At 35.4% G+C, this 15,366-nt stretch overlaps 1 protein-coding gene across 3 annotated transcripts in view; it reads right to left on the bottom strand.

The window, feature by feature from the left end:
- UNC13C (unc-13 homolog C) overlaps nucleotides 1–15,366 on the bottom strand; it is a 218,198-nt gene that overhangs the window by 74,479 nt on the left and 128,353 nt on the right. For all 3 annotated transcript variants that reach the window (XM_061999969.1, XM_061999968.1, XM_061999970.1), the window contains 5 exons: nucleotides 14,151–14,314; nucleotides 6,104–6,254; nucleotides 3,910–3,978; nucleotides 2,681–2,770; nucleotides 1,632–1,760 (listed from right to left, as the gene is read on the bottom strand). In XM_061999969.1, the coding sequence (XP_061855953.1) occupies nucleotides 1,632–1,760; nucleotides 2,681–2,770; nucleotides 3,910–3,978; nucleotides 6,104–6,254; nucleotides 14,151–14,314 (603 nt within the window). The remainder of the gene's footprint in view (nucleotides 1–1,631; nucleotides 1,761–2,680; nucleotides 2,771–3,909; nucleotides 3,979–6,103; nucleotides 6,255–14,150; nucleotides 14,315–15,366) is intronic.

The following is a 15,366-nucleotide window of genomic DNA, read 5'->3' as shown; positions in this document are numbered from 1 at the left end:
GCATGTGGTCTATTCATCTTAATTTAAATTTTGCTTTTTGCATGTTTTCACTAAAATTTCTTGTACTTCCTAGTGATGCTAATTCTATAGAAACTTGTCTGCTTAAAGTGTCTACGTACAAACACATCTGCTGGAAATTTTGCTGAAAGAGAATAGAAAAGGTATATAAAGTGAAACGTAATTAATTCAGTTTCCTGAGTGATAATATCTGGTTTTTGTTTTTTGTTTTTTTAAATTATTTCAAGACTTTATATTGCTCTATCATTAAATAGAGTTGTGTAAGGGAAAAATAATATTATGCATCACCCATGTTGCTTAAAAAAAATAATCTGGAGAGAGGCTTCACTTTAAACTTGTTTTATACTCTCTACTAAATAGAAAGGTTGTAATATCCCTGCATTTTTTCACCCATCTTTTAAAATAGACAGGCTAAACAATTTTACAAATTCCCATTAAAAAGTAGGGTAAATTTTTAAATACAGAGAAGCTTTTGCAGGTATTACAATGCTTTGCAAAAGTAAAATTACTGCATTTAATTTTTTTAAAATGGCTAGTCTGCTGATTAATTCTGCTTACAATCTAATCTGTTGGAGAATAAATACATACATGAGCACTCAGAATATGGATGCTGCTGAGAAATTCTTATGTTCAAAGCTAGAGATAAGTTTTCTCATGTAACAGGAATCTGACATTGGAAAAAAAGTTCTCATTTCAGAAGAGCTGAATATGCAATGTACTGCCTCTCCTAAATTACAGGAATCAAGTGAAATGTGGTTTCAGATAAAATTTTATGTCATATCATGTAGTACGACCATTCTTATCTACTGTATACTACACAGAATACTACACAGAAAATGTGCATTTGCTAAATAAGTTAATTATTCCTTTACAAGGCAGGAACCATCATGAAATATCATTTTTGCAGAGTAACATCCAGAAAGCAAAAGAAATAATGTAATACTCCTTTCAGTGATGCTCCTTTTAGACAGTTGCATCATTTGGCAGATGCAAATTTCTTAGTTTTAACATTACTTACAGAATAAAGTTTGGCCATATTATAAGAAAAAAAGGATTCTTAAGGCTTCTGCACAGCATCTGGAATGCAACAAATGCTATAATTGTTTTGCATTGACTGTTCAGCCTAGTGGTCTAATATTAAGATGTATTGTAGAATTGTCTTCTGCTTTCCTAAAGAAGGTACTAAAGCTTGGGTCCAAGCATGCATCATAGGTGTTAAAATAAAAGGCTGGAAAGACAGTATATCATTTTCAGCAAATTATAATGTTTCTTTTCTAAAGCTACTGAACTGAAATATTAGATTTTTAAAACTTATTTTCCAATTATGGATCTTAAATGAACAGTAATCAATCTAATATAATTTTCCCTTTTACAGTCATATCCAATGAGATATGTTCATTTTGAAACTCATCTTGTTAAACATTTTAGAGTTCATAGCTATCTGTGAGTTTCTGTATGATATATTGCTCCATCACACATAAAATGAAAATAACCTGAGTGCTTTGATATGAAGAAACATTGGAACATTTTGTATTTACTTATAGTAATAATTAATGAATAATAATGAAACAATAATGAGTGTGCAATAGCATGAAACAAGTTCTTGGCTTTACCTGATCCACTAACTGGGAGTAGAGATCATAGCAATTGTCGAAAATGTATTTGTAAGTTGCATCCAGGCAGGCTCTTACACAGTCTTTCACTACAGTACTGGCTCGAGGTGGGCTCTGCAATTCAAGGACCTAATAAAATATTTTATAAAGAGTAGAAAGTCAGAATTAGATGGAACCCAAAAAACCCAAGTGTTATAATGAATGTAGTTCTGTAATAGGATAAAAAGTTTTGAAATATAATAATGATAAAATGTTTAAAATTGTGTTGCCTTGCGGTGATCTTAGTTTAAAGACACATTAAAACACATACTTCAGTTAAGAAAGCAGATCATATCACTGAGTTTTATTAAAATGAAATGATACATATGATGACAGGCGTATGTATGCTCAAGGGTTTATATCTTTAGGTTTCCCAGTAGAGGTGGAAACCTAAAGGTTTTTCCATTATTTAGGAAAAAATTGCATAATTATGTGCTTTCCTCTGGACAAAAATATCAGCAAAATAGTTTTTTAATTTTTTAAACCAAAAGGTTCAGCATTTTATTCCATTTTAGGCCACATTAATCTGAATTTGAACTTAATGGATGATTTTAAATCTTTTTATGTAGTGCCTAACACAGTGAAACTGTGCAATTGTGACAAATATTTGTATTTCTGTGTTTTCGTCTAGTAATATTAATGTGTACCATGCTATTCTAAAAATATTTCAGAATTTAACTAGCCAGATATCAAGATCTGGAGTGACTAAGCCAAGTAGAGTTATTAGACCTATTTTGCTGTTTGAAATGTTCCTGTGTGACCTGATCTAGGTTGACTTGCTTCTGTAGGGTGATTGGACTAGATGATCTCTAAAGGTCCCTTCCAACCCTATCATTCTATGATTCTATGATTATGGTACTACTCAGAACATTCTATATGACATACATTCCTTAGGAGTTCAAATGAATTTGGTTTATGTTTTATGTTTACATGTTTTATTTGTTTTTTTAGAAAACAAAAGACAACAGTACTTTTTTTTTAAGAGTAATTTTGCAAATAAAGGACAATACCTTCATTCGAAAAAAAGTAATGCTGGTAAGCAGGTCCACAGTTGATTTCAGATCTTGTAGTCTTTCAGAATTGCTGGCAGGAAAATTATCCTGGTGAATAGAGAAGAGAGGAATCATACAAAATTGGAGTTACATGTAAGATCTTTCAATAGTTAGGAAAAAATTCTCAAGGAAAACAAAGATTCTGCTTGGAAGGATTAGAAATGTTCATGTATTACCTGAGTTGCTGCCTATGAGGAAGTTAGTGATAAGTATCCCTTCAACATGAATAGGAATATTTCTGACAATGCATCTGTATTTGTAATATGACTGATTTAAAATATTGTGATATTTCCAAAACATTAATGGAATAAGAAATAAGACTGGAAAATATTGCTCATGAAAACAATTTATGAGTTCTCCATGGTACATAATTTGTCTTGAAAATGAGTATGTCTAACTTCTACTATCTCTAATGTCTTGGGGTTCTTTCATATATTGCCTTTCTCCTTTAGTTTTAGAAAGCAGGCCAGATGACCAGAGAAATCCTTAAGTTGGAGGCTGTCATTCCTAGAAGCTGAAAAGAGAACCATAGCTGATGGATACCTAATCTGTTGTGTATCATCCAAAAGTTTCATGATCCAACAGAATGGAAAAGGAGAGGGAGTTCATAACAGTATGATAACTGATAGGTGTTCAGTGCACGCTTCTTTCCTGAAAGGCTGACTTTGGAGCATACTTCAGTGGGAAGTGCTTCTACAAGGAAGAAACAAAACTGGAATTCCTATCATGAAGAAAAAGGAGGAATAAAGCCTCTCTAAACATTGCCAGGATCTCTGCATGGAAACTGTAGCAAAAATGTCAGCCTCAGAATAAACACAGAAGTAACTGCAATTTGCACTACATGAGTCAGTGAAGGTAATTCCCAGATGAAATAATTTAGTCAAGTTATGGATTAATTTGACCAAAGTTGAATCTTACTCTTTCTTGCATGTCTGCTCATTCCTTGACCCCTTCATAGTTTTCAGAAAGAAAAATATTCGAAAAATATTATTGTTAAACTACTTAAATCCTGTAAGTTTTTGTTCCAAAGATTTTGGAGTCTTATGTCAGCACCCAATATTTTTGGTTTATGTGGGATTAATTTAGGAGGGATTAATCTCCAAAATTTATGCAGATAAAGCCCACAGGTATATTTACATTAAAAAAACCATTTGAGTTAAGCTTTACATAGAAAACATTGCACGTACCCTGTATTTAGATAAATCAATCCTCAGAGAGTTGTGTAATTGATCTAGCAGTTTTATGAACTTTTCCCTCTGTAAAAACAAAACAAGATTACATTTGCATAAGAAGTTACAACTTCCTGTAATGAGTGGGTTTTTAGAAAGCTGCTTTCCATTTTTAACTTATTAGAAAACCAGATTGTTTTCCATTGTTTCATATAAAAATGCTGCTCTGAGATACCAGGGCCAGGTAGCATATCTTTTATCACTTTCCCTTTCTATCCTATATTGTTATTTACCTGTTATGCATTCAACGCTATGCAGCTGTGCAATACATCAGTGAGGTGACATAGACTTTCCTTTGAAATGTTTTCCTTTCTTAATGACCGATGCATGGTTAAATAACTCAAAATGTCTAGAAATTGAAAAGCATTGTCTAGCGTTTCTGACCAAAACTGCAATAACAGCATAAATTCAGTATAAATTCCAAAGTTTTAAATTATGTTAGCAAGGCTAATGAAAATGATAAACTTATTGTTTTTTCAGATTTCCTTTGTAATTGCTTTCACTCTTGAAGAAACCACTTCCCTCTCCCTTTACTGTGTAAGAACTGATGCTCATTTACAGCAGAATGTAGTGAAAATTATGATTGAAAATTGTACTTCAGAAACAGTAGCTTTTGTAGGAATGATCTGAGTAATATTATGCAGTTATAATTTTCCTTTTCAAATCATAGAATCATGGAATGGTAGGGGTTGGAAGGGACCTTTAGAGATCATCTAGTCCAACCCCCCTGCAGAAGCAGGTCAACCTAGATCAGGTCACATAGGAACATGTCCAGGCAGGTCTTGAAGACCTCCAAGGAAGGAGACCCCACAACCCCCCTGGGCAGCCTGTTCCACAGCTCTGTCACTCTCATGGTGAAATAGTTTTTTCTTATGTTTAAGTGGAACGTTTTGTGTTCCAGCTTCATCCCATTATCCCTCGTCCTGTTACTATCTACTATAGAAAAAAGGGATGTCCCAACCTCCTGACACCACCCTTTAGATATTTATAAATGTTAATAAGATCACCCCTCAATCTCCTCTTCTCCAGATTAAACAGCCCCAGTTCCCGCAGTCTTTCCTCGTATGAAAGATGTTCCAGTCCCCTGATCATCTTGGTGACCCTGCACTGGACTCTCTCCAGCAGTTCCCTGTCCCTCTTGAGCTAAGGAGCCCAGAACTGGACACAGTACTCCAGATGAGGCCTCACCAGGGCAGAGTAGAGGGGTAGAAGAACCTCCCTTGACCTGCTGGCCAATGTGGAGATTAACTTGTTGATAGTTGAAGGTACAGTGAAAGTATTTTGCTGTGAGATAACCAGCTGATTGTGCCATTCTCAGGTAATACTAATGAGACTCTAATTACTAGTCTTCATGTTAGAACATATTTCCTAGCTCCCTGCACCAAACTGAGGAAATCCTTGCTAGCCTATGTCAAAGCAGCAGGCTTGCAAAAGTAGCGAGATCTGGTAGGTCTTGGAATGCATGGTTGTATCCACACCATCCCTGAGATTACATCATCTCTAATATAAACAGAGAATTCTTTGTCCACTGTCTCCTATTAGTGGAGCACTAGCCTACACCAAAAGCCACTAATTTTTCTCAGCTCCCTTAAGGGAATCAAAAGGGAACTTTTTTGTCATGTTATAAATCTGTACTGAATGAAATATTTAGTGAATGAAATCCTTTCCAGCTGTAGCATCAGGACTTAAATTTGTGATGTTCTTTTTGATGAATTATGTGCCACTATCCACTAACAAACAACTTTTGACCCAAGAGAAAAATAATGTAATATTTTGTTTATAAGTCAATTTTTTGAAAAAAGAGCTCCAAATCTCTGTTAGTGCTGTTTACTATGTCTTTCCATCCATCTGTTGAACTATGAATTGGATTGGCATTTGTGTCAAAGGTAAATTTCTTCCCTCTATTCCTTTCATATCACTGTATAAGGAATTGAATAGTAACTTCTCTAGCTTTCATAGTAATTATCATCGAATCATAGAATGGTAGGGTTGGAAGACTCAGGGTAAAATTTTCAAAAGCTAACAGTAACTCTTACTCTTTAAAATGACCAACTTTTAATTTTTTTTTTTTCAATTCAGAAGTTAATATATTACCATATATTACGAAAAAAAAAGAGAAACAGTATTCTATTAAAAAATAAATTCTACTTACCCCGAAGTTAGTAGCAGCAAACCGATCTGAAGCAGATACATTAGTTGCTGCTGTGGTATGAGCATAGAAAGCATTTATATTGGCCAACAATGTACTCATAACTGCTGGAACACCAGGACACATATATTTAGAAGACAGACAGGAGAAGTGCCTACAATTCAAACAAAATGACAGTTATTACAGATGGAAAGAATTTCGCTCTTTCTCCCATCACAATTTGTTTTCATCTCCAATGTTGTAGCTTTCCAGCTGCCTCATGGACTGACACCTATGAGGTATCTCATATCCAGCCATGTTTAATATAACTGCCATTTGTTGCACACTAATATTTTCAAATTTAACACATCAGATGCACATTTGCTTCTTTCTCTGTCAATCCTGAATACAAAAACATGATTTAAATACCTTAATTTCTATTAAGAAAACATTCATTATTAAACACAAACTAAAATATGAACTTATCATAAAAGGCTACAAGGATTTACTGATACCAACAAAAAGACTCAAATTAGCATTTTACTGTGGCTCGTATTTTAGGTCACATTATTAATAAAAGGTAAGGCATCAAGCAGCTCTGGGTTCACCTTGATCTGATTTAGGCCATAACTGAAACTCTTCCAATTTGATTCAGGCCACTAAAGCCTTGGTAACTAGCCAAAAGCAGGTTGCAATACAGCAGTACTGTTTACTTGTTTAAAACAACAGGAGATGCCTGCTTATAGTGTGCAAAGAACACAGGAAAACATAAGAGGTACGAATGGATGAAAGATTTAATACACGAGGAGGGTGAACAACATCATTGCAAAACATAAAATCTTCGTTTCAAGACTTGTAGTTAGGCAGGGTTGAGAGGAAAATAAATGGGTAAAGAATAAATGTACAGAGTTAGAAAAGAGAGTGAGAGGGATTAGGCAGAGGAGATGATAGTGAAAACTAGTACACAGTCAAACAGAAGAGGATAGAGAAACTCAAATAATCCAGAACTCTGGATTTCTGATGGTCCTAATTTGGCACCATGCTCCTCTTAGCAGGAGTCTCTGGCTCCTCTACTGCTTCTCCTTAGGAGCATAAGGCAGAGCAGTGGGTTGGGCCTGAGCCACCTGGGCCCTATTGCCCATCCAAAAAAACAAAAATGACACAAGATACAATTGAACTCGGTCCTGCTGAACTTGAGTTAAGTACCCTTAATGGCTGTCACTGCCCAAATAATCTTCCAAGCACATAATTCAAGAATATTTTCATTTTCTATTTGGATTCCTGTTCCTGTAGATATCAAAAAAGAGCCTTTTACACTTTCTTGCAAGCCTGCAAAAGAACTCTACTGATATTATACTTTCTGACACCTCCTTATTGTCTCAGTGGTCCTCTAAATTCCTAACACTCTGAGGCCTGCTTAATGCTCTTGTGATTGACTCCGTTCATTATATTTCTGCTTTCTGATGTTCAAGGTCTGCAGAAACTTGTGTCCACTGAACAACAGTATCTTTTCTATCATCTTTCACACTACTGACAGTATATTTGCAGATGCCTTTTTCATAACCCTTTAGGGTAATCTGCAATTTCACATCTGTCAAACAACACTTTCTTCTCCTGTTAGCCTATATTTTAAAAAAGAGTAATTGGGGTAATGGGGAGAGTCAGCAGAAGGCAGACCATAAAATCTCTCTTGCTTAAGCTTTTAAAGTACTCTCCTCTTGATGCAGGGACTCTTACTCAACTGTAAGGATGAGGATGCTCAACTGTAGCTTCTGAAAGGGGTTTAAAATGCCTGTGGGCTGTCAGTACCTCATGTCACTCCAAACCAAGCCCTCTCCAACATCTTCATTTACTTTTCAATTAAGATATCTAAATGCTAATGTTTACTTCAGTAACCTGTGTCAGGTTGCAACTATTTTAAAAATGAAGAAATTTCCAAAGCTCCGAAAGTGTCCAGATTCAGGAATCAGTCTTTCTTAAAGTACTTGATATCCAATCAGTGCATGTATATCACAGATGGACACCACAAAATCATTGGCCAAACTGCTGTCCTTAACAGCCTAAGTCAATGAAACAAATCACAGAACATTTCATTCATTGCCAGTATTTTTCAGGAGTGCTTTTAAATACTACATGAATCAGACAAAAGCTCAACATAGCCATCTACTCATCAGAAAAATCTTTCTTTTTATGTCAGTTGTTTCCTATCAGCTAGAAAAGCAATAATTTCCTTTGTATAAAATTCAACAGTGATGTTAAATGATTCTCATCAGTTTCAGGTTACCTTCAAAGTAAATAGAAATCTCATCTGATCTTTTATTAACATGCATTTTGAGAAGTCTATATAGAGATGACCAGACCTATTTCTAAATAAATTGATACACACACACACAAAAATACAAATAATATTTTACTGTTGATCTTTAATTTACAAACATTTTCCAGTGGACCTAAAGATCCTTAATGCATGAGGAACGCCAAACTGGAGGTAAGGCATTACTAAACCCACTGACCTTAGAGTTATACCAATGACACACACTCTGCTAGGTGGAAGTGACAGGCAAAAGGGACAATCAGAAGTAGTCACTATGTGAGAAGCCATTGAGATTGTATCAATTGCGCACAGGGAATATGAGAGGCCTTGGGTTCAGAGAGGTATCTTACTTAAGTTCTTCTGTTGACTTCATGTCGAGCCACCCAAAGCCTGCACTGAGCTCTTATCTTGAAAATAGACCCAAACTGTACTAATTTGTTGTAAATTTAAATGTATTGATGTAATTTATGTCCTCTTTATATTATTACACTATTCTATCTGTAATTTGGTTACTGAAATTGGTGATAAAACACCTGTCTCAAGCGACAGGTTGTGTAAATTTTTGCTTCTCTTCATTTAATAAAAATCTGTGAATTTCATCGAACCTATCATATATGGGTCATGACTTTGAGAGTGCTGATAACCCAGGTTAGAAATTTGCAAGCCACCTGGTTTCCTTCTTCTTGCTAAAATAAACAAATCAAAGAATAAGCTTTCTTCTTTTTTTCTGTTGGTCTCTGGAAAAAGCAGTCAGTAGCATGAGCTATTAAGAATTTCTGATGGGCACCTGATGCCACAGCAACCATTGCTGAGTCTCACACACTGTAGAACATTATAGCATTGTGTAAGCTAGCCACATGTCTAACACCAGGCTCACTTGCTTCAGCTGTCTTACTGTGCTATTTTCTGACCAACATGCAGTGTCTATGGTTCTTCCAACCTTTCTGCTGGCATGAATCAGCAGAGAAAGAAGGCTAATTGATGTGCTGCACTCAGTAAGCAAACGCTAGCAATAAGAATTACTTTAATGAGTGATTTGTGGGCTTTTTGCAATGCAGCCACATTAATTGAAGACTAGCAGGAGATCAAGATGGTGTAGTTAATGCCCATTAACCTGCTAGAATGAAAACTATGTTGCTGATTTAGAAGTATGAGGTTCCACCTGTGGTGATTCTTGCCAGTAAGAAGCACAGATCTTAATAGGGTTTTTTATCACACTTTACTTCATTACACAGCAAATCCAGGTTGCTGATGTTATGTATAATTTCACTGTCTAGTCAAACATTGTTTCAGTATATGCTCTACTTTTTGCTTTCTAAAGAGAAACAAGATACTTTGAAAGATAAATGAGAGAAAGGGGTTTTTTTCTTGATGGTGGAGATTTGGCTTAATCTATGTAGACAACTCCAGTACAACTCCTTCAAATATTGACTTTACAGCATAAATCAACATCCTTCACTGCAGTCATCAAAATAAAGGCCAGCTGGATCACTGAGCTGCTCTCCTGCTTTTATTAATCTGCTTTCTGTCACATCTACCCTTCTTTCCTGTTCTTTCATGCATACATGCATTGAATTCTGGGAATATACAATTTGTGTAGCTAACTTTGTCTATTTGGCTGCTATTCATCACAAAAAACATCCCCAAACTAACCCATGTAAGGATAGCTGTATCTGTCTTTCCCAATACAAATTCCATGAGGGGAGGAGGAATATAACAAATATAAGAAAAAAAGAATGGATTATGAAATCTATATGGGCAAAACTTTTTAAAAAATGGAAGTTTCTTCAACACAAGCAGCTGTCTTATTATAGTTCAGTTTTGAGGCAATGGTTGATTTTCTATTCATGTAATTTTCACATATGGTAGCTTATAAAGCAGATTTCCTGTCTTAAAAGCTGGGCAGTTGGAATGTGACTGTCTCCAGCAACAGGTGCAATCACATTTGAATTAATTGTAAGTTTAATGAAAAATGTCTCACTGCAGACAAGGACTAAGCAGATAAGAAACCAACTATATCATATCTTTTGGGTTGATATCCACTTATATCATTGGTGATGCACGTCTGCTCTTCTGATTTAGAATCAAATACTTACATGACATATTTTAAATCAGAGAAAATTTGGAATTTCTTGGCTGTTGCTGGGTGAGAAAGAAAAAGAGCTTGAGATTTATGTTTTCAGGACTTTTAGTTGGTCACCCAGTGGACTGATTTTCCATGAAGCAGTTAGATTCTGAAACAAGTAGGTGATCTAAATTTTTTTTTATCTTTGCTAAACTGCCATAGTTGTGGTGAGTATACTCAGTGTATTTGGAAAATCAGGGCTATGCTTTTGAAATATTATTTGTGCTCTAAAGGAATAAACATAAATAACTATTAATTTGAGAGTCTGAAGAAAATCATCAGGGTTTTATTAAGAGGATCATAGATGACAAAGTCACTAGTATGAACGTGAAATGATAAACAAATGGGATCATTACCATAGCAGAACAAGATGCCAAATTATTCTAGGAAGTACTTCAGGGAGGTTTAATTAGATGTATGTTGTGTTCAGAAATGCAGAAGGGCTTACGTTCCTACTCTAGTATATTCTGTCTACCCATACCTAAAAGAGTAAAACCTTCCTATCATAGAATGGCACTGAAACTTTAAGTAATAGGCAATTTAAAAACTGCAAACAAATATGAATTTTAAAAATCACATTCAGAAAAAAAGAGCATCTCATTAGCAACACCTTAAAACTCACTTGAGCCTGATACAGTGATAAAAAGCATGAGGAAGCTCTCTTGGGTCTGAATCATGGGTGATTAAAGCATAGTCAGTTTTGCATTTACAAATGCAAACAGTTTAATTTACAGTGTTATCATGAGACATGCAATAGAAATATTCTGCAGTTAGATTCTTGAGCATAAAATGCTTACACAATATTCCTTTGAGCTGAGTGATTACACCTAAATTCTCCCTCTGTTCAGTAGAAAATTGCTTTTCTTTTAGTATGAGCATATTGTTACCATATGGAATCTGGTAATTTTATTTCCCAAATCAAGTAGCTTTCCATTAAAGTTGTTCGGGAGAAAAAGGTGATCTCATAAACATGAGTAAAAAGATAAATAATCCAAAAGAATATTCCCCATGATAGATCCAGTGTCTTCACTACTCTTCACACCAAAGACTGAATGCATGAACAGAAGAAAGCAAGAACAGAAATAGGAAAAGCCAAAGTAGGTCACTTAACTTCAAACACCTTGGTTAGAATTTTTGAGGTAAGATTCTTGAGAAATGAGTTGCAGTACTTGTCCAGATCCATGTTAGATGTTCAGACTAAATTTACTTTTTTTCAGGAATATCTATATGTTGTTATTTACTGATATAAAAATAAAGCATCTTCTTTTTATGAAAACATGACCTGTTAACTTCTAACACTGTTAAATTAAAAAGCTTTTTAAATACATGCCAGTAATGATGTTTTTGCAGTACTGACTTTTGCTAGATTTGAATTTCTAAAATAGTTTCAAATTTTCACTGGAAAATTTCAGAGTTATTACTGTGCAAGTTAATAAGTAACAACTTACTCAAGATGTAGACTTATATATGGCTAAAATGAAGCTAAACATAAAAACCCAATTTTTCATGAAACTCGATGCATATATTCCTCCATATGTAGTCTAGATATACAGTATTACAGGGGAACTGTCAAGTTTAGTTAATTACTCTGTGCCACATTGAGATCATTGGAGGAAGAGCATTCAAAACTGTATCATATATATCCTCTACCTTCTTATTAGATGTGCAGTACAGTAGTTCAGAATATGCCACATTATAAGTGAAAGATGTTTTTTTTGGATTAGCAGATGTTGTAATTATATTTTGCAATAAAAAGAAAAATTCATATGTTTACTTTAGGATAATTTATTTTTACGATGGAAAAGAGATAGAAGAAAAGAAAAATATGTTCTGATTAAAAAATCCATAATGTCAGCTTTCTATAGGAAAAATGTCTATATTTATTGTTTAGAAAGAAATAGAAGCAGAATATAATAGTTTTCATTAGCAAACTTTTTGATGGAAAAATTAGGAATATGTGAAATCTTGTATCCCCAGGACTCTAAGCTTAATGGTTCTGTTCTAAAATCATCAGACAGTGACTTTAGTACGGAAAATATAGTAACAGGTTCTAGTATCAACCTGATAGATTTCTACGATGGCATGACTGGCTGACTAGATGAGGGGAGAGCAGTAGATATCATCTGCTTTGACTTCAGCAAGGCCTTTGACACCATCTCCTGTAACATCCTCATAGGAAAGTTCAAGAAGTGGGAGTTGGATGAGTGGACTGTGAGGTGGATCAAGAACTGGCTGAATGACAGAGTCCAGAGGGTGGTGATCAGTGGATTGGTGGATCAATTTGGAGGCCTGTGGCTAGTGGAGTTCCACAGGCATTAGTTCTGAGGCCAGTCTTATTTGACATCATCAACGACCTGGATGAGGGGACAGAGTGTACCCTCAGCAAGTTCACTGATGACACCAAACTGGGAGGTCTGGCTGATTCCCCAGAAGGCAGTGCTGCCATTCAGTGAGATCTTGACTGGCTGGAGATTTGGGCAGAGAGGAACCTCATGAGGTTCTGCACCTCAGGAGGAACAGCTCTATGTACCAGTACAGGTAGGGGTTGACCTGCTAGAGAGCAGCAGCTCTGTAGAAAGGGTTGTGGGAGTCCTGGTTGATAACAAACCAAACATGAGCCAGCAATGTGCCCAATGTGCCCAAGAAGACCAATGATATTCTGGTATATATCAAGAAGAGGGTGTCCAACAGGTTGAAGAAGGCTCTCCTTCACCTCTACTCAGCTCTGGTAAGGACACTTATGGAGTCCTGTGTCCAGTTCTGGGCCCCTCAGTTCAAGAGTGATAGAGGACTTCTGGAGAGAGTCTAGTGGAAGGCTGATCGGGGGACCAGAGCTCCTCTCTTCTGTGGAAAAGTTGTGAGACCTGGGGCTGTTGAGCCTGGAGAGGACAAGACTGAGAGGGATCTTATCAACATTTATAAATATTTAAAGGATAGCTGTCAAGAGAATGGGGCTCATATTATTTTCTGTGGTGCCCAGCAACAAGACAAGGATTAATGGGCACAATCTGGAACATAAGAAGTTCCTTCAACATGAGGAGAAACTTCTTTGCTATGAGGGTGACAGAACACTGGAACAGGCTGCTTAGAGAGGTTGTGGAGTCTCCTTCTCTGGAGGTTTTCAAAATCCTCCTGGACATGTTCCTTTCTGTGTAAGCTGATCAAAGGGAATCTGCTTTAGCAGAGGGTTGGACTAGATAATCTCTAGAGGGCCCTTTCAGTCACTACCATTATATGATTCTGTAGTATCATTAAAAATAGTCTGCATTAGTTATTTCCACATATTATTGGTGTTCTATAATGATCTCTGTGGAGAGTTTGTGAAACCCTGTTCTGCCATCCCAGTTCCATCTAGAACATTGGATATCTTTCTGAACCTTGACACATATCAGTACCATAAGGATTAAGAAATGCATTAGTGGTAATATCAGTAAAGGCTTATAAAGTGTCTGTATCTTAACTCCATTGCTGATGAGAACAACTTATTAGAATCAGGGCATAAATGATCACAAGAATTTAAAATCAGAAATAGGAGTGAAATGGAGAATGAAAACGTGAAGGACTGGAGCTCATCACTTCCCTCAAACACATTTTTGACAGTAGAGTAGAAAACCAGCCATAATAATACTTACGTCATAGCTTGATAAATATATTCAATTCCATAGCGCATTGCAAATTCATCTACAATTTCTTGTGCAGCATCATCAAAGTACACCTTCCAGGCTTCATCACCTCTCACTTCGGGGATTTTTACAACACCATTAGATTTAACTTCCGTCAAGTAATGGAAAAGATTCTAAATGTAAGAAATGTTTTAGATAGGATTTTTTGGCTTTTAAATGGCATTCTGAAAGTATACAATAGTTATCAATATGTTCATTGTTAGGTGTTTAGGCTTTTAAATTTTTTTTCTGAATAATGGCACTTGCTAGTCATCATTTGGTAAATAAAACACCCAAGACTGTAAACATGTTTTATTTTTGTCACAGAACTCTGGCAGTGCAGGCTTATGATTTAGCACATTGATCTACCTCCTTGATATAAGGTCATGTCAGCTAATTGGCACAGAGACTGATACATAAAATGGGGCAGAAACTTCCTCTTCTATGTCATATACCTTTGCTAATGAATAAAAAGTGGCGTTATAATAATCACTAATGCTTCAACTTTAATTGGATCTGTGACTAGTAAATTTCATATTCATTATTTAAGAACTGTAAGTTACAGAAGACATATGAGAAATATTGTAGGAGCCTCTCAAATGATGTAAGGCATGTAATAAGATTTAGCAACCTTACATCCAAAGTTAGTATTTACTTTTTAATTAGTCACAGCATGTTTCTCAGATTATTTATATTCACATTACTTATCTACAAACTGACCAGCAGTTTTCATTTCCTATTTTCAATGACTGAAAAAACCCTCAAAACTTTGAAATAATTAGTCTTGTTAATTAACTGTCTTCTCTTTTATCTTAAAGCAACATAATATTGCAATTTACTTCACAGGTCAAAACGTTTGCAATATCAGGTCAAAATCTATGAGCGCAAATGCCCTGAACATCTTTTTGCAAGTGATAAAAAATGGGATTTTGTGGATACACACTGATGTTGAACTTTAAACCATTTGTTATCTACCAGCTTTCAGCAAGTACTTGTAGTTTGAGAATAGAATTTCATGTGGATTACTATTTGAGGGAAGAGGAATCAAAATCAAAGAAAATATTTTGAAAGACAGACTGGTTTAACAGTGATGAATTTTTTTTTTCAATGTTGACAAAAGCAATCTAGGTGACAGGAGAAAAAAAATTATGTTACCTATGCTTCTCCTGCTTTTTTCTGCTCTGTT

This window comes from Colius striatus, chromosome 7, assembly GCF_028858725.1.
Source record: "Colius striatus isolate bColStr4 chromosome 7, bColStr4.1.hap1, whole genome shotgun sequence".
NCBI classification, from domain to species: Eukaryota; Metazoa; Chordata; class Aves; order Coliiformes; family Coliidae; genus Colius; species Colius striatus.
This window is presented reverse-complemented; position numbering and strand designations above follow the sequence as displayed.